A 25336-nucleotide genomic window follows, 5' to 3' on the forward strand; every position below is an offset into this window, starting at 1 on the left:
TCAGTGCACATGTTTTTATTTCTGGATGATATAAAATAATAAACTTAAAAAAACACTCTGAACCAAACACTCTAATGGCTCCCCCAAATCAATGTGACCCCTCTTCCCACCCCGATAAATAGAGACTTCTGTCAGTCCACCCGCCCACCCCCATAACCCCCTTTGCTATAGACATACTCTGGGTATATATTACTCTACTCGGCAATAGACATCTCCCGAAAATAGAATTGCAGCCTCACCACCTGACTCTACCTGGGCCCCATGTTCCTGGGAACCCCACCCTCCGCAGTTTAGACCACCCGCCACTGCAGCACGCTGGTGTCCTTGCCCCCCGTGGTCAGGGCCACACTGTCATCCCACAAGAAGGCCACATTTGTCACATGGCTACTGTGTCCACCGTATTTGTGGCTGAGGGCCTGTGAGAGGGAAAGAAGGAAGCAAAAAGGAGGTCACCGGTCTTGTTCACTGCTGTATTCCCTGTGCCCAGGTGGATAGTAGGTACTCAGTAAGTATATCTTGACTTAATAAGATAAAAGAACCAAAGATTTCATAATGCAGGTGCTCAGAGCTTTAGCACTACAGACTCAGAAATTTATCAAGTTTCAAGGTAAGAAAGGCCCTTGGGATAAAGTCACTGCCCTCTTTGTATAGATGGGAAAACTGGGATCCGGAAAGGGTTGCTTGGTACCTCCACCCTGCCAGCTCCCACAGGGACTCACTCGAGGCTGACAGCAAGGGTAGCTGAACAGGTGGACTTTACCAAAGTCATCAGCTGAAGCCAGCAACTTCCCATCATGGGAGCGGGCCACAGCATTGATGTCAGTACCATCTGCTCCCTCGGACCAGATCCCTGCGGACAAGATTAGGGGTGGGCGGTGATGATAAGATATCAGTTGGGGCCAGGAACCCCCAAGGTGAGCAGACCCCAGCTGCAGCCTCCCTGCCTTCCTCTCATCTAGCCTGTCTCTAGCCAGGGAGGAGAGTTGGAATAATCTTTCAGAAATATGTATCTGACCCTATCTTCCATCATTCGAAACCTTCTCATGGGGAATTCCATGGTGATCCAGTGTTTAGGACTCCATGCTGTCACTGCCAAGGGCCTGAGTTCAAGCCCTGGTTGTGGAACAAAGATCCCATAAGCCACACAATGTGGCCAAAACAAAACAAAAACCCTTCCACGGTCCAGGCTTCTCACCATGACCCCCATGCTCTGTCAGGCCCCTCACACTGGTCCAGCCTTGTCCTCACCAGTGCTTCCCTTGAACTCGGCAATGACTTAGCCATCCTGCCTTCTTGCATTTCTCCAAATAGCAAGCTCTGTCACCTCTGAGCTTTTATACATGGCTATTATTCCCTTTGCCTAAAGACTGCTTTCCTTCTTCACCATACTGGAATGTAACTCCTCATCCTGCAGGGCCCAGTTTGGATGTCCCTTCCTCCAGGAAGTCCTCCCTGACTCCCTGCTAGACTGGAGCCAGATGTCCTCTCTGGAGTTCCTTGCCTCAGCCTGATCTATTCTGGGTTGTCTGGGAACAGGTCTATCTTGTCCACTGGATTGTGAGACCATGATGGCAGGGCCAGGGCTGTGGTGGTCGCCACTGGGTCTCGGCACGGCCCAGCTGTGCAGAGAGGTGCTCAGGGAGTATGTGTTGAGCACACTAACGCCTGAATGAACTCACGACTGGGACACAGGCCGCGCAAAATTCTCTGGGCCAGGCACCAACCCCATTTGTTCTCATGTCATTACAGCTCCAAGGGACCTGAGCAGTCATCTCACCCTCCTCTTTCCTCTGACACAAACACTGCTGCTCACATGGGTAAAGGAATGAGTTTCCAAGCCTCGTAATAAGAGGCTGTAAAAACCATCAGTCAGGGATATTTCTCAGAACTCCTGTCCTCAGCAAGACTCTGTCCATTCCACAACTTACCAAACACCCCAAACCCTAAGACACAAGTAGCCGTGGCCCATTCCACGTTCCTCACAGTTTCAGCAGTAGTGATCTGCTTACAGGTAGATGAATCCCCTGGGGCAGAAAACAGAGGTGAGATGTTCAGAGCACAAAGAACTACTGACAACACACCCATTTCACAGACAGTAGACACTGAGGTCCAAGACAGGAGGTTGAGGTCCCGTGGCTTATTCTACCTCTTCAGACTGGCTGAGGGGGCTAAATCCTTGGTGGTGATAACACCCCAAGGCCAGAGCAAGGGTATCTGCTTAGAAACCTGTACCCAACCCATACAACCAGAGAGGGGAGGAATTGGTTAAAAGTTGGGTCCACCAGGGAGGAAACCAGAAGTCAGGAGACCAGCCCAACAGATCAGCCCCTGAATACACCAGCCAGAGGAGAGGGACTTGAATGCCCTGCGCTATCTGCCAGAACCCAGGGAAGGCTATGCAAATCGCACATGCGCAGTAGAGAGGCTGAAGGAGGCGTGCCTTTGGGTTTCAGAGAACTCACAGTACAGAATCTCGTAGTCCCCAGAGTTGGTGACAAAGCAGCTGCTGTCCTGGGCCCAATCCAGGTGGGTGATAAAACTGGAATGGCCCTGCAGGGGAGGGGAGGGGAGGGGTTAGAGCTGGAGAGGGCAGGATCCAACCAGGATGGGGGGGAAGGCAAAATACAGAAGTAGGGTGAAAACACAAGGGGTCTAGAGGAAGGATACACAAGCCTTTGGAGTGTGGGGCCAGACTCCCATGGGCAGGGGCAGACCGTGATGGGCAGGGCCAGACAAAGAGGGCTTCGAACACAAGGGGAGTTTAGAACAAGTGGGCCGAGCTAGACACAGAGGGGGCGGGCTTTGAATGCAAGGGGCTGGGCTATAACACAGAGGGTGTGTTCAGAATGTGAGGGGCGGGGCTACACGAAGGGGCGGGCTTAGACTGTGAGGGGCGGGGCTACACGAAGGGCGGGCTTAAAACACAGGAGAGGGTAAACGTGTCGTGTGCCCAGCTAAGACTCCTAGACGTAGTAATCAGGGCAGTCAGTTGAGTGTTGAAGCTGTGCTCCCTTGAGGTAGAAAACTGGTTAATCCTGCACCCCCTGGAAGGCGTGGCGGCGCGGGCTGGGGGCCACGGCCCACTCACCGAGCACTTGCCCAGGCGGCTGACCTTGCGGCCGCCTTGGTCCACCGTGTACACGTACACCAAGTTGTCGTGGGAGCCCACGGCCAGGTACGCCCCGTCTGGGGGAGGGGGAGGGGGCTATGAGGAAGCACCCAGGTTCTACCCCCTCCTCTCTCAGATTCAGCCCCCCCCCCACTATCCCAGACAACTCAGTACTCCCGAGCTCCATCCCTACCATAGTCCTGGCCCCACCCCTAGGCCGGGGCCACACAGGCTCCAACCCTTCCTCCTGCGTGTAAACCAGCTTTTCTGCTCCCAGGCCCTGCCTCTCCAGCGTCCTCCGTCGCATTCCTTACCCGGAGAGAAGCTGACCACTGAGATCTGTTCATTCCCATCTGTATGGATGGCCACCAGGTCATGGGTCTCCGTGTCCAGCAGCAGCCATCTTTAAGGAGAAGACGCGGTGGGGGGAGGAGGGGTGAGCTGATCTGGTAGAGAGGGGTGGCAATCTGTGGGGCCTTGAGGGAGGGACCCCAGAAAGACGTGGGAGAAAGTGGACTCCCAAAGAGGAATGATGGGAGATCAAGTCCTGGCAACAAGTTGGGACCTAATTATTGTTCTCTGTAGGCTTTGGGGCAGTAGGGAAGGAGGGGGGAATCAAGGGATAGTCCCTGGGGGGAGCACAGAAGCCCACCTCAAATGCCCGTCAGTGTTACCTGCCAGTGACTGTGCCGATGGCCAGGACAGAGCCACTCGGGTGGAAGCCGGCAGAGCGGGCAGGATCCTGAGGAGGGAGAGAAGAAACAGGGCTGGAAGCTGTTTCTTCCCAGCCTCAGAGCCTGCCTAAGGGTTCTCACTTCCCTCTGCTCCCCTCCGGTATCCCCCTGCCACAGACACTCAGAAAACACTCTCCTTCCCTTTAACATGTTGGCTCGAACGGAAAACATTCCTCCTGTTACTGTGGACTCTGAATCCTTTTTCACTCCTGTTTTAAATTCCCACAGCTTTATTCACCCACGATGATCTCCCTAGGGATGTTTCTAGAAGTGAGGCTGTTGGGATCAAGACTGTCCATATTTCTAAGTCTTTTGATACATCATGTCAATCTGCTTGCCATAAAATTATATCAGCTTAGCACCAGGTGTGTCAGAGTGCCTGTTTCCCCACATCTTTATCTAATCTCCAGCAAAAAAAATATTTAATTGGGGTGTGGGGCAACAGAGCACCATGGAATCAGACCTGGCTTCAAACAGTGGCTCTGACACTTCCTAGTGATGTGACATCAAATAAGCTTCTCCATCCTGGCCTTGGTTGTCTCAGATGGAGAACATCAACACACACACTTCCCAGGACTATTATAAGCAAGGTGTAAAGCCCCGAGAATGGTAAGCTGGTAAGTAAGATGGCCCACAGGAAGCACTCAAAAGTCAACTAGGATTGTAATTCAGAGAAGGCACTGGCGACCCACTCCAGTACTCTTGCCTGGAAAATCCCACGGATGGAGGAGCCTGGTAAGCTGCAGTCCATGGGGTCACTAACAGTCTGACATGACTGAGTGACTTCACTTTCACTTTTCACTTTCATGCACTGGAGAAGGAAATGGCAACCCACTCCAGTGTTCTTGCCTGAAGAATCCCAGGGACGGGGGAGCCTGACGGGCTGCCATCTATGGGGTCGCACAGAGTCGGACACGACTGAAGTGATTTAGCAGCAGCGGCGGCAGCAGGATCGTAATTACACTTGTTGATGGGCAAGTGATTTTACCTTTCTGGGCCTGTTTCCAAGTGAGGATCCATCATTCCTACTGCCTTGTGGAGGTTGGGGGTGGAAGCAGTTAAAAAGATGATGTTATCTGCCAGCCTGGATGGGAGCTAGGTTTGGGGGAGATTGGATACATGGATACGTATGGCTGAGTCCCTTCGCTATTCACCTGAATCTACTACAACATTGTTAATTGGCTATACCCCAGTACAAAGTTAAAAATTTTAAGTTAGGAAAAAAAAAAAAAGATGATGTGGGTAAAGTGCTAACGCAGTTTCAAGCATGGTAGGGAGACTGCCTGAAACAGAATAACCTAAGGGAGCTTGTTACAAACTGCAGAATCTGGGACCAAATTCAGACTTCTTGAATCAGACTTCCTGTGCTTAGAGCTCATGATTTCGATTCTGTGTTTCTGACATCTCAGGTGGTTCTGATGCCCTGGCTAGAGAACTGCTGTGCTGAACATGGAACATGGAACATATAGTAAGTGTTCAGTTAGCAGCCAAGGTGAGGATTATTACATATGGCCCCAGTAATCTCTAGGACACACCATCCCTGACTCCTAGAAGTTGAAAGGCCATCAAGTGTTCCAGGATCACAGGTAACCCTGGATTCCTAGAGCAAAACCTCAAAAGGTGGTGTGAAGACTATGACAAAGGACTTTCTACTTTACCATACTGCACAGGCAAGGGAGCTTAAAAACTACATTGCCCAGAAGCCCATGCGGCTAGGGTCAGCTGTGATTGGTGTCCAACAATCAGTTACACTACTGTGGGCTCTGGAAGACGCAAAGTAGAGGCCCCACTCTGCCACTTCCGCTGACCAGTTAGGTTGTGAAAACATTTGCTGTGCAGGTGAGCAGCCACTAGCCTTGAAAGGCAAGGGCTCAGAGGATCTGGTTTTAGTCACTGCAAATACAGCCAGCATTGAGTCACTCTAGATTTAGCAAGACAGTGCAACAGAACTTTCTACAATGATGGAGATGTTCTGTATCTGCACTTGCCAATTTGGTAGCAACTAGCCACACGTTCTGGCTCAGCAGGTAAAAAATCTGCCTGCAATGCAGGAGTCACAGGAGATGCAGGTTCGATCCCTAGGTTGGGAAGATCCCCTGGAGAAGGAAATGGCAACCCATTCCAGTATTCTTGGCTGAAGAATTCCATGGACAGGGGAGTTGGACACGACTGAGCAACTGAGCATGTACACACACATGCAGTCACATGTTTGGAATGTAGTTAGTGCAAAGAAGAAACTGAACCTTTCATTCTTACAGTTAAAGTTAAGTTTGAAGAGCCACATGTACTAGACAGTATAGCTCTAGAGCCAACACTTGAGTGACCATAGCATCCTGATTCCTGGATCACAGTTATGAGGACAGAATTTTCTTGAAGCCAGTGGTTCCTGACTCCCCACCTTCCTATGAAAAAGGCAGCAGCTCCTCAGGCAGGTCAGGTCTGGGGTATTGTTCTAGGCTTCCTTCCAGTCGAGAACCCACTCCCCCAGCCCTCCCAAGCGGGTTTGTAAGCACCCTGTTCCCTGCATTAAATCTCATTCTGCTAAAAGACACTGGGTGTGGTTTCTGTTTGATGTACTGAACCCTGACACATTGAGACAGGTGGTCCTGTTAGAAGGGTGTATCAAGTCCCCCAGCCCCTTACCTCGATGGTCCTACTCCACAGGGGCTGGTGGGACTCCACACTCCACAGGTGCACCAGCTTATCCTGCCCGCATGTCACAAACTGTGCCCGGCTGGGGTGTGTGGCCAGGCCCCACAGCTCTTCCATGTGGCCCTAGCAGGAAGGAGAGTTTACAGCACATAGACCACCAATCCAGATCTTTCCTCCGCATCCCCCACCTCTGATGCCAGAAAGAAGTGCTGGACTAGCCTCAGCAATACACTCTCCCCACAGGTGACCCAGAGACGACGCTTTGCCCAGGGTATCTGAAGGAGGCAATGATTGGGCAGACCCCTGCCCCAGCGGGGGGGCTCCAGGCAAATGTGTCCCCTCCCCTCAAGACCTCTGCTTTCCAGTTTGCACAATGAGAAGCAAGAGACGTGGTGAGTAGGAGCTTGATCTTAGGTGTCTGACAGTGCCCAGAAGGCTGTGGGAAACCATGGAGGGTACTCAGCCTGGTGAGTCTGACCATATCTCATTTATTAACTATGGCAGTCACCTGGGCAGGTGACTTCTCCTTGAACCCTCGGTTTCATCTTCTGTAAAATGGGTCCAATCACTGTATGTGTCTCATGGCATTCTGCTTACTCAAATTGTGGACTGAAAGTGCAAATACATGGAAGGTGTATGAGGCTGATACAAAGTGCTCACCAAATGAAACATTTGGTAATAATAACATACCCTATTAATATATTATTAAAATAATTAACTATGATAATCAACAGAACTATAATTATTGATAGTAGCATAATGATTAATGCTAAGTAATAGAATTCTAGTAATACATTAATATATAACTTGGGAATTCCCTAGTGGTCCAGTGGTTAGGGCTCTGCTTTCACTGCTGGAGGGCACAGGTTCAATCCCCGGTTGGGGAACTAAGATCCCACAAGCCACACAGTGTGGCCAAAAGAATGAAAAAATTTAAAAAATATGTATAACTAATACTGTAGAACATTGATGCTATTATCAGGGGTCTTTAAAGTCCATTCTGGCCTTGGGACACCTAGGAAATCCCTCTAGTCCTTGTTTTTCCTCATCTTCTTCAATGGAAATAAGAACCATAGTATGTGTGTGTGTTCAGTCACTTAGTCATGTACAGCTCTTTGTGACCCTGTGGACTCTAGCCTGCCAGGCTCCTCTGTCCATGGGATTTCCCAGGCAAGAATACTGGAGTGGGTTGCCATTTCCTTCTCCAGAGGATCTATCTTCCTGAACCAGGAACTGAACCCATGTCTCCTGAGATGCAGGCAGATTCTTTACTACTGAGCCACCTGGAAAGCCCCTAAGAGCCAGAAGGGAGAATCTAAACCCAGTTGCATGGATCTCAGCCACCCTGTAAGAGGGAAAATGCATGTTGGGAGTGAAGGAAGGGGAAAACCACTGAACAAGAAACAATTTTTTTTCTCTCTTTTTGGCCATGCCATGCAGCATGTGGGATCTTAGTTCCCAGACCAGGGATTGAATTTGTCCATGCCCTCTACAATGGAAGGTAAGAGTCTTAACCACTGGACCACTAGGGAAGTTCCAGCAAGGAGCAGCCAAGATTCGATGAGCACTTACTCTATGCTAGGCACCATTCTAAATGCTGTATATGAATTAACTCACGGAATCCTTATAAAACCCTGTGAGGTCAGTTGTGTTACTCTCTCGTTGCATAAAGGCACAGAGAGGTTACTCATTTGCCTCATATCACACAGCGAGTGAGCGACAGGGTTGTCTTCACTCCCAGGCAGTCACTCCCCAGAATTCATATTCTAAGCCATCCTTCTAAACCACCACTTGGTAGGTGGGCTTTTTTTTTTTTGTAGGTGGGCTTTTTAACCTGGATGTGGGATAGAGTTCTGGTCCACCAGGAGGGAGGCATGGGCATCTGAGCAGACCTCAGAGGGCCTTCCTAGAGCCCTGGAGCTGGAGACCTGCAAGGTGTGTGGCCCGAGGCCTGTGGGACAACCTGCCAGGGCACTTACAGAAACAGGACACTGCCCTGATCAATAGTGGGCAGCATAGCTCCATCAGGGTCCTGGGAACACCCTGCTGTGCTACCAGTTAACCCACTGCGGGACCAGGGGGTGTTCTGCGGCAGGAGTCCTAGGGCAGGGGCATGGTTATAAGTCAAAAGCAGGTAGAAGGAAGCTAAGAGGTGTTAACCAGGCCAGAGGATAAGGAATGGGGCAGGGAGGTGAGGAGAAACGGGAGTGGTAAGAGAGCAGTGAATGGTACAGAGAGGAGACAGGCAGGTGGGGACGGAGCAGGGCATGCGCAGAAGAGATGCTCACCTGGACCAGCAGCGAGAAGCCGGTGTGGACAGAGCCCTGCAGGATGGAGTTGCGGGTGGTCCCCACGTACAGCGTGTCTCCCCGGCCCTCCGCCACGGTGCGCACGGGGCCGAAGTCCTCGGGGACCTGGGTGTGTGGAGGGGGCAGGCAGATGAGTTTAGGACACATGTAGAGGTGGGGGGTGAGATGGCTGGATAGCACCAATGATTCAACGGACATGAACTTGGGCAAACGCTAGGAGATAGTGACGGGACAGGGAGGCCTGGCGTGCTGCAGTCCATGGGGTTGCAAAGAGTTGGATGCAACTTAGTGACTGAACAGCAACAACAGAGGTGAGGGCAGGGTGGGGATGGGGGAGACAGGCTGGGAGAGCAGGGTCTAGTGTTAGGAGCCCTGGTGGGGTGGTGGGAGATCTCCTCACCTTTGTATGAGTCTCTCCCCCTCCTCACCTCCACCTCCTGCAGCTTGCTGTAGTCGGAACCCCAGAGGACCACCCGCCGATCGCGGCCCCCGCCGGACACCAGCGTCCCGTCCCGCAGGGCGCAGAGCCCAAATACACCGCCATCGTGGGCACCCAGCACTGCCTGTGTGATTCGGTTCCCACCTGCGGGTGGCCGGGGGCAGGGGTCAGCATGTGGAAGCTGCCCCCACACTGACCCCAGAAAACACCTCAAACTCTCAGTCCCACATCCAGCCATTCACTCACCTTTTCTTCTACCTACCCTCCCATCTACCCAACCACCCTACCATCCATCTAATAAGCCATCTGGAAAGATAGCGTATTCATTTACTCATTCTTCTATTCACTGAGTAGGACAACTCGTACATTCATTCACTGCCTTATTCATTCATTCCTTTGTCTGGAACAAACCATCCTTCCATCCATCAAACCTGGGTTAACCCATTCATTTTCAAACTTGATCACTACCATGGGGTTTGCAGAGGACAAGGGAAGGGAATACGTGAAGATTTCATGCAGGTGGGGATAGAGCTGAACCTTGATGGAGGCATTAGAATTGGTCAAGCAAGGATTTAACCTGTTGTATCATACCCAGGGCTTCCCAGGTGGTGCTAGTGGTAAAGAACCTGCCTGCCAGTGCAGGAGATGTAGGATAAGTGGGTTGGATCTCTGGGTCGGGAAGATCCCCTGGAGGAGGGCATAGCAACCCACTCCAGTATTCTTGCCTGGAGAATCCCATGGACAGAGGAGCCTGAAGCCCATAGGGTTGCACAGAGTTGGACACAACTGAAGTGACTTAGCATGCACGCACGCACGCACATCATACATTCAAAAGGAGTCAGGGAGGACTGGGTTGGGGACCAAATGGTGGGGTGACACTGACCTTTGCCCCAGACATAGAGGTTCCCCCCAGAGTCCCCGGTGACCACATCGCCACCCTCCAAAAAGGTCACACACAGCACGTACTTCGGTTTCTCGTATTTCTAAGGTGGGGGAGAGGGGGATGTGTCAGAGGGTCACTGAAGCTGGGTGGTCTCCCCGAGCTCACCCACCAGCCAGGACCATGGTCTTGCAGGACCAGGTCTTCCCTGCTTCTAGGTGCGGCCCTGTGAGGAGCATCCTTGTCTCCAGTGTACACCCATGGTGTCACATCACCTAGTTTCTGACCCCACTGTCTCAAGGGAAGGCCCCACCCAAGATCCCCTTCCTCCCTCCTCTCTCTCATCTTGACTTCTGTCCCAGTCTCTGTCCTCAGTCTTCCCTGCTGTCTCCCCTTCTCTGCCCCACCCCTCTCCTCTCCTTCCCTCCCCCTACCCATCTGCCTCTAGATCCCTCCCCCTGCCCTGCCCCACCCTCTTCTCAATATCTCCGTTTCACCTGCATCTGAGCCTGGTATTCTCAGGGCCTCCTCTGTTGGGGTGGAAGACCCAACTCTCACCAAAGGCGGGCCTCTACTTCCTGCTGTTTTTCTCTCTCTCCCAGTCACCAGGCTCCGACCTCTGTATTTATCCAGAGTATTGACAACCACAGCAACCCATTTACCCAGCATCCACTATCTGCTAGGAGCTCTTCATCCCATTGAATCCTCACAACTTGAAAGAGTTGGGGAGGACCATCCCCTGGTATGAATAAGGGAACTGAGGCCCCAGCAGGCAGTATCTCAGCATCCCTACAAATTCCAGCCTCTGTGGTGTCTCCAGCTGTCTGCAGGGTCCCTGCCAGCCTCCCTCAGGGTCAGCCAGTCCCGGGACCCCTGGCACTCACCTCAAAGAGGCCCTGCCGCTTGCTCAGGCTGCCCCCCTCCAGGTTCCAAAAGTAAATGTGGGATTTCCCACAGGTGATGAGCACGGTGGGGTCTGTGGGGTGGAAGGTGGCCACCAGCACGGCCTCGTTGGAGCACTTTAAGGGGTGGAGGAGATTCAGAATGAGGACCTCAAAGCCACCAGGACCACCACACCCGTCCCAGGAAGGACTGCCCTAAATACAGCTGTGTGGGCTGTGTACTACACAACTGACTTGCCTGTGTCTCCCCTACACAGGCGAGCTAAAGCACAGGAAGCAGGGCCAGCCAGTGAAGCTTTACTGCCTTCTTCACCAATCTCATGGCAGACACGTGGAAAGCCCTTACTTTGCACCAAGCTCCATGCCAAGCCCTTTACATCCATCAACTCATTTAACCCCACAGCACCCTGTGAGGTAAAGCTCATTAGTGCCGTCCTTTACAGATGACAAAGTGAAGCTCAGAGAGGGGAAGTCACTTGCCTAAGGACACACAGCCAGACTCCGTCTGGAATTAAGCCACTGGGAGCCCAGCCTCTCAACTACTTCTCCTTCCCCAAACCATGGGCCGCCCATCCTAGGTCTCTTGCCCCCAGCCCAGAATGAGCATATGACCTTGGGCAAGTAGCTCTCCCCTCTACCATGCCTCGGGTTCCTCATCTGTAAAACAGGCCACCAGCCAGAGATGCGAGTCAAGGTCTATCTTAGACATCGCAGGGCAATTGAAACAGCAGCCACCTTGTACTGATCCTCCTGTTTGGCCTGGTCTGCCCACCCCATATCCCAACATCAAAGCCAAATTTTCCCTACAGGGGAGATGCTGCCATAACTCCCATTTTATAGATGAGGCAACTGAGGCACCGAGACAGCAAGCCAGTTGCCTGAAATCACTCTGCTAGCAAATGGAAAAGCCAGGACTTCGAGGTGAATCTGACTCTGGACTCATGAACACTGAGATCTGGCCACCACAGACGGACCCCAGGGAATGAGGATTGGAAAAAAAATGGGGGGTTACAAGGGGGTTACTTCACCTTGACATCCACCACCTTGGTCTCCTTGGCCCAGTCCCACACAGAGAGTACGTGATCGTTGGATTCATCTACTGCACATAGCAGGTTGCCCCCATTCTAGGAAGAGGAAAGAGGATGGGGGGAGGGGCAGACAGCTCTGGATCTACCCCCCTCTCCCCACCCCCCAACACCAATACCTTGCCCACTGGGGCATTAGCCACTCAGGCCTGTTTTAAGATTTTCAAAGGCCCTGGCCCAAGGCATATGGAACACATTAAAATACACTCCCCATCCAGGGCCACACACATTTTAAAGGCTGTTTATAGTTTTCCTTTTGAAATGACTAGTCCCTAAGAAATTCATCTAATTTCCCCTCAGCTACAATTTCTCTGCAACAAGCACACCCTCAGGAATTCTTACTAAGAGCATCTAACCTGCCTCTTTATTCTGTAATGGCTTGTAAGACTATGAAGTTAAACAACTAATAAAGTTGGGACAATGTCGCTGTTTTTTATCTTTAGTTAAGCACAGGTTAGTTTTGGCTTTGCAGAGTCGTCCCCCCCCCCCCCCCGCCCGAGCTGCTGGCAACAAAATAGCTTTATTTCTCCAAAGGTCTCAGAAAACCTGTGAGGCTTTTAAATGGTCAGTGGGAGGACCAGTTGTTTTTTATTTCCTGATTCGCTGCAGCCACTACTTTGGTGAAATGCAATAAAAATGTAAAATATGATTTTAGGAAACAACCACCAATCACACACCTGGATGTTGTGGGAATGTCAAATTGCTCTACAAATTCCTAAACCCTTACTCTTGATTTCTGTGCTTACCTCCCCCATATCTGCCAACACCCATGTTCCGGATGGTACTAGGAGCAGGGCTGCGCTAGACACAGGGCTTAAAATGCCTACAATTAAGGATCCTTCCAGAATGAAAGGTGGTGTGAAAAACAATGCAAAAAGCATTACCTGATCTACAAAGGATCGTTGCGGAGTCTGTCTGGGGGCAGACATGTTGTTTTACTGTTGTTTAGTCGCTAAGCCGCGTCTGACTCTTGCGACCCCATAGACTGTGGCCTGCACGCCCCTCTGTCCATGGGCTTTTGCAGGCAAGAATATGGGGCAGGTTGACCATTTCCTCCTCCAGGGGACCTTCCCGACTCAGGGATCAAACCCACGTCTACCCACACAGGCCAGATAATTCTTTATGGCTGAGCCACCAGAGCAGGCGGGTGAGGCTGCAACTGTGGGCGCACAGCCTGACGGGCAGGGGGGCCGGGACTCGGGCCGGGGGCGTGGCCAGCACCCGTGACGTCACGATGAAGGCGTGGCCTCCAACCCAAAGGGGAACTGGCGGCAGGCGAGGGCCCAGGGCCGGGCGTGCGCAGGACTTACAGATTTGGAAAAGCCCACACAGCACACAGCTCTGTCAAACACCCCCAGGCCCAGCACGTGTAAGGTGGAGAGGGAGACCGAGTCCCAGATGCGCACGTGGGGCGGCAGCGGCTGCAGGAAGGAGAGAGGCCAGTTACCTGGGGGGTCTGGCTCCCTGACTCTCCCCCACACTCGGCACCCACAACTCCATCCCAGCCTCCGGGTCCTGCTCCCTCCACTGTTACCTTCCCCTCCTTAGTGGTGCCCGCCACCTGTCCAGTAGCGATGGTGACCATATCAGGGTGGACAGCCAGGCTGAGGCGAGAAGAGCAGGTGGAGGGGACTCAGTGGGTGAGGGGGGGCAGGGCTGACAGCAGCCCAGGACCCCTCCAGCTGCAGCCCCAGTCATGATGCCTGATTATTCATTCCACAGGTTGGCTGAATGAGTTATTTTTAATCCAGCGGTCCCCAGCGTTTTTGGCCCCAGGGACCGGTTTCGTGGAAGAAAACTATTCTTCAGATGGGAGAGAGGGAGATGGTTTGGGGATAATTCAAGCGCACTACATGTATTGTGCGTTTTATTTCTATTATTATTACATCAGCTCCATCTCAGATCATCAGGCATTAGATAGATCCCGGAGGTTGGGGACCCCTGAGTTAGTCAATGAACAATGATTTAGTTCTTCAACAGCAATAAGGGGACACTCTCTGGGTACCCTGGCTCAGAAGCAAGACTCAGGCCTCTGGTCTCTAACTCAGGGGCCCACAGGGCTCAAGCCTGAACCAAAATGACCAGGAGAACACACCCATCGACAGGGTGGCTGCCACCACAGGATTCCAACACACTGCGGGGCTGTCTGGTGTGCCTGCTTGAAGTTTTCAAGAGAACTGAAAAATCCAGGTATCGGAGTGAATTCACCGACATCTGAAGTAATGATAATTAATCCATGATGTTTTCCCCCCGAGTTCTGCCTGAATTCAGGCCAAATGAAGACCTGGCCCCACCCACCTCCCCTGTGATGCCCTGTGTGGGAGATATTTGGCATCCTCCTCCCTGGCCTCACCACTTGATGTCATCATTGTGTCCCAGGTAGTGCCGCTGCCTCTGCTCCTCCACGCTGTACAGAACGGCCACAGAGGCCACGAAGTACACTATCTCCCCCGTGGGCAGCAGGTAGAGGTTGGCTCGGCAGTCTCGGCCACGGTAACCATAGCTAGAGATGCCCAAGGGCTGGTTAAGGAGCATATTTTGCATTGCAGCTGTTAGCAGACTCCCAGATGAAGGTCAGAGGAGCTAGGTTTTCCCGTTTCCACTCTTAGCCCTGTAGGAGGTTGAATAACCCCCCCACCTAAAATATGTCTACTGTGGGACTTCCTTGGAAGTCCAGTGGACTCTGAGCTTCCAATGCAGGGGATGCAGGGTTCAATCCCCGGTGAGGGAACTAACGTCCCACATGCCACCCAGCCAAATAATGAAGAAAAAAAAAGTGTCCACCAAAATATTACCACCTGGAAACTGAGAATGTGACCTTACTTGGAAAAGGATTCTTTGCAGATGTAATTAAGGATCTCGAGATGAGATCATCCTGGATTATCTGGCTGGGCCGTCTCAGTCCAGTGACAAATGTCCTTGTAAGAGCCAGGGGACAAAAAGACCCTGACACTGGGTGGGACAAGGCAGCATGAGACTGGAGTGAGGGAAGAACCGAAAGGCTTGTCAGCAGCCACCAAAAGCAAGGGGCCAGGGAAAAATTCCCCCAGAACCTCCAGAGGGACCGTGGCCCTGCTGACACCTTGATTGGGGATTTCTGGCCCCAGAACTGTGAGATTTTTCTGTTGTTTTAAGCCACCAAGTTTGTGGGCATTTGTTAAGAGCAGCCACAGGAAACTAATCTGTCTACCCTTCTTCCCCAGAGGGATCCTGTTAAAACCTATTATCATTAAGTCAGTTTACACGTGTCGCCTGCTCAGGCTTTCTTCTCAACTGTCAGCTCCTTAGAGAGGCCTTCTCAGCCTCTCCTTAACAGTTCTGAGATATTTAAAACTGCAAACCGGAATTCCCTGACGGGTTAGTGGTTAGGAGTTAGCACTTTTACTTCCGTGGCCCAGGTTCAATCCTTGTTTGGGGAACTAAGATCCTACAAGTCTCGCAGCATGACCAAAAAAACCCTGCAAACTCGAGACTTCTTGGCAAGTCAGTGGTTAAGACTTCCCCTTCCAATGCAGGGGGTTCAGGTTTGATCCCTGGTCAGGGAGCTAAGATCTCACATGCCTGGGTCCAAAAAACCAAAATATAAAACAAAAGCAATATTGTAACATATTCAATAAAGACTTTAAAAAAAAAGTCCATGTCAAAAGAAAAAAAACCTTAAAAAATAAAGAAAACCCATACACCCTCAATGCCCCCATCCCCCCTCCCTCTTAATTTTCCTGCAGTACATTCACCAGCATCCCACATGTTCCGTTTTTGTTTTTGCCACACCCCATGGCAATTCCCCAACCAGGGATCTAACTTGCGCCCCTTGCATTGGAAGTACAGTGTCTTAACCAGTGGACCACCAGGGAAGTCCATCTATTTAACTTATTCTGTGTCTCCCCCTGCTCCGGGAGGGCAGGGACCTCTGTCCATTCTGTTTACTGATGTACCCCTTGTGCCTAGATGAGGTCCTGGTATACAGCGGACAAATTAGTTCAATATTTGTTGAAGGAATGTGACCCCTCTTCTGTTCAGAACTTTCTGTAGCTCCCCAGTTCCCCTAAGAGAAAGCCCAAGCTCCACTTGCTGGCCTCGTATGCCCTTCCCTGGTCTTAGCTTCTGCCCTCTGATGCTGCTGCTGCTGCTAAGTTGCTTCAGTCGTGTCCAACTCTGTGTGACCCCACAGACGGCAGCACACCAGGCTCCCCAGTCCCTGGGATTCTCCAGGCAAGAACACTGGAGTGGGTTGCCATTTCCTTCTCCAATGCATGAAAGTAAAAAGTGAAAGTGAAGTCACTCAGTCGTGTCTGACTCTTAGCGACCCCATGGACTGCAGCCTACCAGGCTCCTCTGTCCATGGGATTTTCCAGGCAAGAGTACTGCAGTAGGGTGCCATTGCCTTCTCCTGCCCTCTGATGCTAGATTTCCCCAAAACACCAAGATCATGACCATCACCCAGGTCTTGGCACTAACCTTTCCCTTTGCCTACTACACGCTACCTGCCACCTTTCTCAGCTATCACATTCTCAGAGCAGGCCTCAGTCTCACTTCATCTGCTGGACTCATCCTACTTATCTGATTAATGTGGTAACTGCACCCAGTCCTTGATGAGACTGTCAATTGAACAGCAGCCAAAACTGAGCTGTTTTGTTCTCTTCTGTAACTCCTCCTCCAGGAAGCCTTCCCTGATGCCCAGGATGGGTCAGCTGCCCTCTCTGGGTTCCCCCATCCCAGCCTTGCCCACTCTAAGTTGTCATTGTCATGGATTCTGTCCACACACTGGACTATGAGCCCAGGAGGGCAGGTTGATACTAATTTGGGGACTGTTGGACCCCAGCCCCTTAGTCCCAGAATGTTCGCGAAACATTTGAATGGATGTCAATATGCCTATCCCCATAGAAACTGCTTCACCCTGCAGCCATTTTAGGACTGGGGAATGAGGCCCATATGGACTATTGCTGTCTCAGCTGCTTTTCTCCTGATGCTCACTTATCAAGCCAAGCCTGGCATGACAGCATGGTATTCTTCAATTCCTGTGAATATTTCCAGCTGCCTTGAAGAGGTTCCGGGCTCCAACTATTCCTGCCTGCTCCAGGGAAAAAACCAAGGCCAAGAGAGGAGGACAGGAAGTGGGTCCCCAGGATGCAAATCCCAAACCCCAGTCTGTGTTTCAGAAAAAGCTTAGGGCTCAGAGTCAGAGTTCTGGCCTCAGTTCTGCTCTGATTCCCTAGGACAGGGCTGGGACCCCTCTCGTGGCCTCAGTTTTCTCACTTGGAAAGTAAGGGGAATCATTCCTAACCTGCAGGCCTCAGAGGGCTCTTGGAGAACACTGGCTGTAAAAACATATTCTGAACCCTACAAAAGAGAAGGATTATATTATTCGATGTATTTATATTAAAAGAACCTTGAACAGTGCCTGGCATACAAAAAGCGCTCAATAGGGACTTCCCTGGCAGTCAAATGGTTAAGACTCCACACTTCCAATGGGTTCAATCCCCGGTCAGGGAGCGAAGATCCCACATGCCATGTGGCATGGTCAGTACGTGCTCAATACTGATTAGTTATTATTTTAATCAATCTCTGTTTATAGGGCACATATTATGAGCACATTGTTTCACAGTCTTATGAATCTGAAATCATGTCATCCACTTTTCAGAGGAGGCAAATCAGGCACAGAATGGCAAGGTGATTCGTCCAGGGTCACAAAGCCAGCCAGAGGCTGGGCTGGCATTTCAACCTATTTCTGCCAGGCTCCAAAGACAGGGTTCTTAACCAGCACCAACTTCTTTCATTTCTCACATTCACCAAACTCACTCTGACCACAGAGCCCTTGGACCTGCCGTGCCTTCTGTTCTTCCTATGAAAGTGAGGTGAAGCTGTTAGTCACTCAGTTGTGTCTGACTCTTTGCGACCCCATGGACTATAGCCCATCAGGCTCCTCTGTCCATGGAATTCTCCAGGCAAGAATACCTGAATGGGTAACCACTCCCGGGAATCTTCCCGACCCAGGGATCGAACTCAGATCTCCTGTATTGCAGGCAGATTCTTTACCATCTCAGCCACCAGAGAAGCCCTGGCCCCTAAGTGTTCAATTCTTAGCTCAAATGCCCCCTCCTCAGAGAAACCCAGTTACTCCTCTCACTTGAGCTTACTGTATGACCAGCATTTATTACTTAGCTGAAATTATCTTATCTGTTGACTCACCGGCCTCAGTCTCCCCCACTTTAGAAGGAGAGCTCAGGGAACCTAGCCTGTGTGTAGAAGAGAATCTGATAGATGGAGGGCACTCAGCAAATGTTTGCTGCTCTAATGAATCATAAAAGTCACGTGAGCTAATCTGCCTCCCTCTGCTCTCTGCAGACTCCAGGCTCTTCCTGATCCCTCACGTCGTAGATGCCCGGGAAGTCCCACCTTCGGTACAAAGACCCTCCCTCTAGCTGCTGTCCCACGGAAGGGCTTCTGTCCCTTCCGGATTGTGGGGGTGGGGGGTGGGGGTGGGAGGAGCGGGAGGAAGAGATTAAAGTAAAAGGATACACCCAGTCCAACTTGAATCGGCGTGATGGCAGCTCAGAGCGTGTGTCCAGGCTGTAGGTGGGGACCAGCTCCTCCGGTATCAGCATGGGCACAGGGCGGCCCCTCAGGAACATTTTCACCGAGCCCTCCTCTGCTAGGATGCATACCCCCAGAGGTCAGATGCTGATACCAGTCCACACCCCCGTATCCTCTCCCCTTCTGAATTCACTTTTTAAATGTTTTTTAAGTAAAAGAGGGAAGTGGTGGGGGGTGGAGATGAGGTCAAAGAGGTTTCCTGACCTCCAGCTCTGGCCTCTCACCCCAGCGAGGCCCTCCCATTCTCCCTACTTACCCATGCTGAAGATAACTTCTTTGGTTTTGCTGTCAGGAAAGGATAAAGAAGGGGGGAAAAAAAGAAAGAAAAGAAAGCCCTAATTAGCAGGCAACTCAGAAGCTGGAAGAAACCACTTCCCCCACCCCACGGCTCTCCCGAGGTCTTTGATGAGTAATGGGGGTGGGGGGGCGAGTAAGGAGCGGAGCGCTGCCTCTCTGCAGGCCGTGTGCTTTGCTCGGTTAACCTTGCAGAGTCTAAGACACAGGCCCAGAGAGGCAGTGATCGCCAAAGATCACACAGCATGAAGTGACAGGGACGCGATCCTGGAAGCGGGGAGTCACAAGGTACCCCTCCCTCCTAAGTCAGCACGGTTCTCCCAATGCTGTCCACCCGCAGTCCCACAGCGCCCCAAACTTCTAACAGAAAGGGAAGAGGTGAGGGTTTAAGGGAAGGGGCGTGTCTCTACACTCCTTTTTGCTGACGGAAAGAGGTGATGCCCGCGGGTCTGGGTCCCCGGAGAAAGCGGAGACCTGGGTCCTGCTAGTGCAAGGAGGAGGGGGTGTGTGCGAGAGGGTCTCACCCAGGTCCAAAGCTACTCATGGCGGCGGCAGGCGGCACTTCGGAGCCGGGGGTGGAGCCGGGACCAGCTCCGCCGCTTCCGGCCCTGGGAGGCGCCCGCGCCGCCGCGCCCTGCCCCGCCCTCCGCCGCAGACCCCGCAGCCGGAGGTTCACGTTCCGGGGCTGTGGGGTCCTGACACCAGGCACTTTTGTGGGGGGAGAGAGACTGTTTTTTGAGAACACGGACTAGAGGACATGTCTGCCTGAGTTCAAACCCAAGCTCCGCCAATTCCCAGCGTTGTGAACAAGTTGCCAAACCTCTACCTTGGTTTCTTCACTTTTCACTTGGGGATAATAAACCTCCTGGGCGATTGTGAAGCTTCAGTTGGTTAATTCATGTAAAGTGCCTTGTGTAGTACCTGGCACATAGCTCTGTGTACGTGTTTGCTATTATTTCAGTGGGGTGAAATGTGTGGCTTTTTGACTCCGGTCCAGCCTTAGTCCGCCCCACCCTCCAGCCTTGACCTCGCCCACCGCCTCGGGACTCCACACTCTGGTTTTTACACCGCCCAGACATTCAATCAGGCCCGGCCTCTGGGAACTTGACCTCGCCCAACATTCTGATCATAGTCCCACCTCTCCTTTTGACCCTACCCCTGAATCGACAGCTCCTCATGGAAACTCCTATCGTCTTCAGGTCTGGTCAAGCAAGCAGACCAAGACTTCACTCTGAGTCCCTGCAGACCTACGAGGTCTGTCCACGTCCACCTATGACCACAGTTCAATTCAGTCGCGCAGTCGTGTCCGACTCTTTGCGACCCCGTGGGCTGCAGCACGCCAGGCTTCCCTGTCCATCACAATTCCCGGAGCTTGCTCAAACTTATGTCCATCGAGTCGGTGATGCCATCTAACCATCTCATTCTTCTGTCGTCCCCTTCTCCTCCTATGACCACACTCAATTTTCATTTCCACCTTGGCAACGCCCAGGCTTCCCTCCTCCCAGTTTCTTGCACCGGACACTATTGCACGTGATCTCAGCCCGTTACCCTCACCCCAGATTCTGATTCTGCCCAGTTTACCCTCTGGCCACGCCCTCAAATTCCTTTCACGCCCGTTCTTCTGATTACCCTATTTCCTGCAGAAACTCCTCTTAGAGCCCTGACCTGACTGCCTCCCGGAGACTCCGTGCGGGAGTCTCTCTTTACCTTAATAACCACGCCCACAATCCTGGCTCCTCCCTAACTTCTACTCGGACTTTCCCGGGAGACTTGACCGTTCACGCCTCCTATGCTCTAGTTCAGCCTCTAAAGTTTTGACCACGCCCCTCAATGGTGGCTCCGCCTTCCCGTGCCTTTCACTACTACCACGCCGTCTCAGGATTGGTCCCTCCGATCCTCCTTCACCGTTTCCGCTTTCTGAACTAGATGACCATGCTTTAGGTTATTACCTCGTGGCCTGGGGCATCACCCTAGTCTCCCCATCGTTTTCCAAGCCTCACTGAGGTTTTGGTCCCACCCTTTGCGGTACGACCCCGCTTTGGACACTCACCCTTCCTTTTTGGCGCTGCAGTTGCTGCTAGAGGATGTGGTGCGGCTGCGGGGGTCCTCGCGGCGCACGGAGGCGAGGCGCTCTGGTGACAAGTAGCGCCGGGCACTGCTAATAGAGAGCAGACAGTTAGGGGCAGAACCGGCGAAGTCAGCAGGCGAGTGCCAGAGGCGGGCGAGAACTTTTCAGGACCTTCCCCTGCTGATGTTCAGACACCTGAGTCCATCCCTTTTCATAAAAACAGCCTCCGAGGTCTTGGAAGAGGCGGGGGATCCCGACTTCCACGGCTTACCTGCGCCCAGAGGTCGCCTCCTTTTTGGGGGAGGATGGGGACGTGGCATAGCCGCCCACGCGCCGCGGGGGTCCCGAGCCATTGAGGGGCGTCCTGGTGGGAAGACCTTTCAGGAGCTGACACACTAGAGGGATGGAGTTAGAGGACAGAAGAGGATGAGTTTGAAGTCCAGGCCCCAGCCCCTACCACCTCACCCCTCTAGTCTAGTGAAGATACCGGAGGCAGTGGTGCCTAGGCGAGGAGGAGCCCGGCCCTTGGGGGTGCCCCGCGCGCGCAGCGCTGCGCCTTGCTCTTCGCATGCCCGCAGGCGACGCAGCGCGTCAGCCAGTGCCGCCTTTAAGACCGCCAGCTCATCTTCCTGCAGCTGCAGCCGCTGCTCCAGCGCCGACACGCGGTCGTCCACCTCCATCCCGCTCGTGCCCGACAAATTGTCATCTAGAAAGCAAGAGATCGCTGGCTGCGAGGGCCACCCAGGAGCTCCAACGCCCAGGGGGAAGTGTCCCTCCCACCTGCCCGGGGCTAAGTCCGGGGCCAGCCACGCCCCCTTCATCTCCCGCGACCTGGGGCTGGACCGCCTGGATGTGGGCCAAGAAGAGGGGAAGGAAATCCCCACGGCTCTCAACCCTTGCCCGCACACTCCTCTCTGCCGCAGCGCCCTGGAGGCGTGACCTTAGGGAAGTCCCTTCCTCGCTAACCTTCTAAGAAAGAGTCTACAAATCAAGAGCCTCTCGACTCTGGTTTTAAGATTCTATGACTAAGATGCTAAATACCTATTAGTGATATCAACATCTTAAGGATGACATCAACTTTTCCCGAATGACACCAACATTCTAGAATTGATCCCCAATATCCTCTGAGGAATATCGAGATTTTTTTATCGCGGGTACTAACATTCCCTCTCTGTTTCTAAGACTTTCCGAGCCAAAAAGGTCTGTGCCTGGTCCCTCTCCGCTTTCTCTCCTCACCGAGCGGTTCGACCCCAGAACTTGCTGCAAGGACAGAGTTTCTGCGGCCCCTGGCGGCAAATTTGGGAGTTGCAGGCAGCTCCTCGAAGACCCGAGATTCGCGCAAGGGGATCTGACACCCAAACTAACTTCCCCGACCCAAGCTTCTCTCCTCTGATCCTCTTTTTAAATGTAGCTTCTGTACTCCCACGCCCCCGACTCGGCTCTCCCTCTCCTCTCTAGATGCAGCCAAATAACTCCTCCTCCATCTCCCGCGGCCCTCATTTTCCCGAAGTGGGAGGGGCAGAGTACCAAAGTGGTCCCCCCTCCCCCTTTCCTCCCAGACCACTCATACCCAAACTCATTGCTGGTAAGAACCAAGGAAGCCCTGGCTCCCAGTCCGGTGGAAGTAAAGGTGGTAGCCTTAACAGGAACGGGGCTTGGAAGTAGCACCTGCTATCCCCCGTCCATAGGACGCCCCGCCCGTCCGCTGGGCTCCGCAGTGCAGCCATCGGTCCCTCCCCTCCCTCCTCCACCCCCTGCGGCCCAATCGCTTGCCTGGCCTCGCCTGCCCTGCCCCCCACCCAGCGCCACTCTGGTCTGGTGCCTGGACCTGCATTGGAAGGTGTGGGTTAGGTCTGAGGGAGAGAGCTGTCAGGACTCAGAACTCATAAGAGAAGGAATCTCAGGGTCCTGTTGGCATTGCGTTTTGCAAAAGAGGAAACTAAAGAGGGAGGATGGGGGAGAGTGCAGAGATCACCGAAGGTCAAACAGCCAATAGGGGAGGTGCAGGATGGCCTGATCACCTCCTTGTGCCAAGACCCCTCTTACTTACCACTAATAATACTATACTACCCCCCAAAAAATGAAATTTGTCATAGAGAGCTGACACGTGCAAAACACTTAGCATCTCACCAGACTCTGGTATGTGCTCAGTAAATCCGGAATATAATTAAATGTTATTATGGTACCCACACTGGAAGAGGGCATGGCAACCCACTCCAGTATTCTTGCCAGGAAAATCCCATGGACGGAGGAGCCGGGTGGACTACCGTCCACGGGGTTGCAAAGAGTTGGACGCGACTGAGCACATGGTACCCAATGTCCCAGCAACTCTAGTAGCTGTAGTATTATACCCATTTTAGGAGGCGAGGAGATAGATGGGGACTGAAACCCAGGGAAACGAAGTTATTCATACATGGAAACACAAAATTTGAGTCCTGGAACAGGTATTTGACCCAGACTTAGGCACCCTGTCAGCTTGACTCTCAGAGGAGCTGAGGAGGACAAAAATGAACATTCTGGTCCCTGACCCTGGGGGTGTATGCCCAGAGGTGAGCCTCCAAATGGGAGTTCCTTCTCAGGCCCCCAGAGTGAAGTGGAGGAACTGTTACCTTGATCCTGTAACCCCCATCCAGAGAGCCAGCTTATTCTGAGGCCTTGACCCACCCACCCCTCACCCACCATGACTCAAGTCCTCTGCTCCCTCCTGCCGGTTCATTCCCCCACCTTCAGCTTTTTTGCCCAGAAACCAGCTCCCACTTCCCACTTCTCCCCTCTGCCTCCAGCTCCCCTCGCTCGGGCCGACACCCACAGTGGCCCTTCTTTTTCATATCGATTTGTCTAGAGAGAAGGGATGAGTCCTAATGAGCAGGAGGGGTGGGGCCTGAGGACTTGGGGGGTAGAGTGGAGGCAAAGTCCTCTGGTCATCCTGCCTGGTCCCACACCCAGCCCACAAGCCAACACCCAATTCCACTCTCCCTCAATCGGTCCCTCTGCTGAGGAGAAGGGAGAGGGTCCCAGAGGATTGAGAGGGGTTGGAGAGAGCAGAGTTCCAGACCTCCAGGCCTTCCCTCCTGCAACCCCAAGCTCCTAAAGGCTCTGCTCCCTTCTCTCGGTTCAGCCACCTGGAGAAAAAGGGGAGGGTCGAAGAAGGTGGGGGACTGGGATCAGGGCTTTGGGGATCAGGCACCTTGTTATGGGGTCAGGGTCCTGCTAGGGGAGAAAGGAGAATCTTCAGCTAGGAGCGAGGATGGGGACTTGGAAGGAGGAGGCTGGGGTAGAAGAAGATAGGTCCAGCCCTGGGCGGGGCCAGGGTCGGAACTGAAGAGGGGTCTCACCGTTGCAATATTGAAGCAGCGAGGACGTGTCGTAGAGGCCGCAGAAGGCTGGGCCGCGCTCCGCCATCGCCCCGCCACATCCACCGCCGGCCCCCCCGGTCCCAGCTCGGGCCCGGTCTCCCCCCCCAGGCCCTGCCTCCCGTTGCCATAGCAACGCCCTTCGTTCCAGCATCCCCAGCCCGGCCCGCCCGGCATCAGGAGGCCGACGCCGGGCCTGGCACCGGGGTCATTCCCCAGGATGCCCAGAAAAGGGGAGGGGGTCGGGACACCCCCTGCCAGGCCCCCCAACACAATCCTCGGGCCGGGATTGGTTGAGCCGAGATCCCTCTCGGTACTGTCTGTACCGCCCACAACAGGCGCGTATTCTCTCTAGACCCCCTCCTCGCCTGTTCAGGACCAATGAGAGCCTGTCGCGCAGGCCCCCTCCACCAATAGGAATGCAAAAGGGTTGGAAGGGGCAGGGCCTTTTTTGCTTTTTAGCCCGAAGCATAGCCCCCGGCTCTTAGAGAAAGGTAGGGTGGAAGAAGACACTCCCACACCCCCCAGACCTTCCTAATCTTTCCCTGGATTTTCGAGAAGACCCCTTGTAAGACCAAAGCCTGACCCTGGAGCCTCAAATCCACCCAGATACCCACAAGCTCCGCCCTGGAACTCTTATTCTAGCTCATGTCTTAGAGCTCTTGTTTATTCTATCTAGACCAGCCCTCAGGGCTCTTAGCTCCACCCCCAGAACCCCGTTGGGGGAGCTAAAGTTCTATTCCCGACCCCAGAGCTTTTGGCACCGCCCTCTGAGCGTCTCAGGGCCAGTGCCCAAGACCCGGCCAACAGATAGGATTGGCTCCGCCCTTTAAGTTTAGAGCCCCTTACTCTAAGTCTGTTAGTCCCGCCCTCACCTTTCCTTCCACTTTCCTATTGGCCATTCCAGGCCCTTAGCT

At 53.0% G+C, this 25336-nt stretch overlaps 1 protein-coding gene across 5 annotated transcripts; it reads right to left on the bottom strand.

Annotated features, from left to right (window-relative positions):
- Positions 1-24573, bottom strand: EML2 (EMAP like 2). 5 transcript variants are annotated; one of them, XM_061139615.1, is made up of 22 exons: positions 24402-24573; positions 21554-21772; positions 21338-21461; positions 21049-21153; positions 18961-18989; positions 18630-18759; positions 14464-14613; positions 13645-13714; positions 13421-13531; positions 12054-12149; positions 11008-11142; positions 10127-10226; positions 9233-9387; positions 8784-8909; positions 6487-6618; positions 3784-3851; positions 3424-3512; positions 3089-3186; positions 2463-2550; positions 1929-2024; positions 720-850; positions 1-416 (listed from the first exon to the last, which is right to left on the bottom strand). In XM_061139615.1, exons 1-22 carry the CDS (start codon positions 24571-24573, stop codon positions 291-293), a joined length of 2550 nt encoding a protein of 849 aa, XP_060995598.1. In that variant the 3' UTR covers positions 1-290. The 5 variants fall into 5 exon arrangements, 4 of the variants coding, with proteins under 4 accessions (XP_060995598.1, XP_060995597.1, XP_060995599.1 ...); XM_061139614.1 differs by having other exon boundaries at positions 21049-21156; XM_061139616.1 differs by lacking the exon at positions 3089-3186 and adding an exon at positions 4832-4938 and having other exon boundaries at positions 18630-18762; positions 21049-21156; positions 24402-24500.
- Positions 24574-25336: the final 763 nt, after the last annotated feature.

The sequence above is a fragment of the Dama dama genome, chromosome 4, assembly GCF_033118175.1.
Source record: "Dama dama isolate Ldn47 chromosome 4, ASM3311817v1, whole genome shotgun sequence".
NCBI lineage: Eukaryota > Metazoa > Chordata > Mammalia > Artiodactyla > Cervidae > Dama > Dama dama.

Bases quoted from the DNA above. Each gene is read 5' to 3' on its own strand.
- EML2 (XM_061139614.1), bottom strand. From the start codon at position 24,573: ATGCTGGAACGAAGGGCGTTGCTATGGCAACGGGAGGCAGGGCCTGGG. The intron at 21,462-21,553 runs GTATCTTCACTA...CCATCCCTCTAG, and splicing joins CCTAGGCACCACTGCCTCCG to TGTGTCAGCTCCTGAAAGGT. The intron at 3,852-6,486 runs GTAAGGGGCTGG...CTCCCTCCTCAG, and splicing joins TGTGGAGTAGGACCATCGAG to GATCCTGCCCGCTCTGCCGG.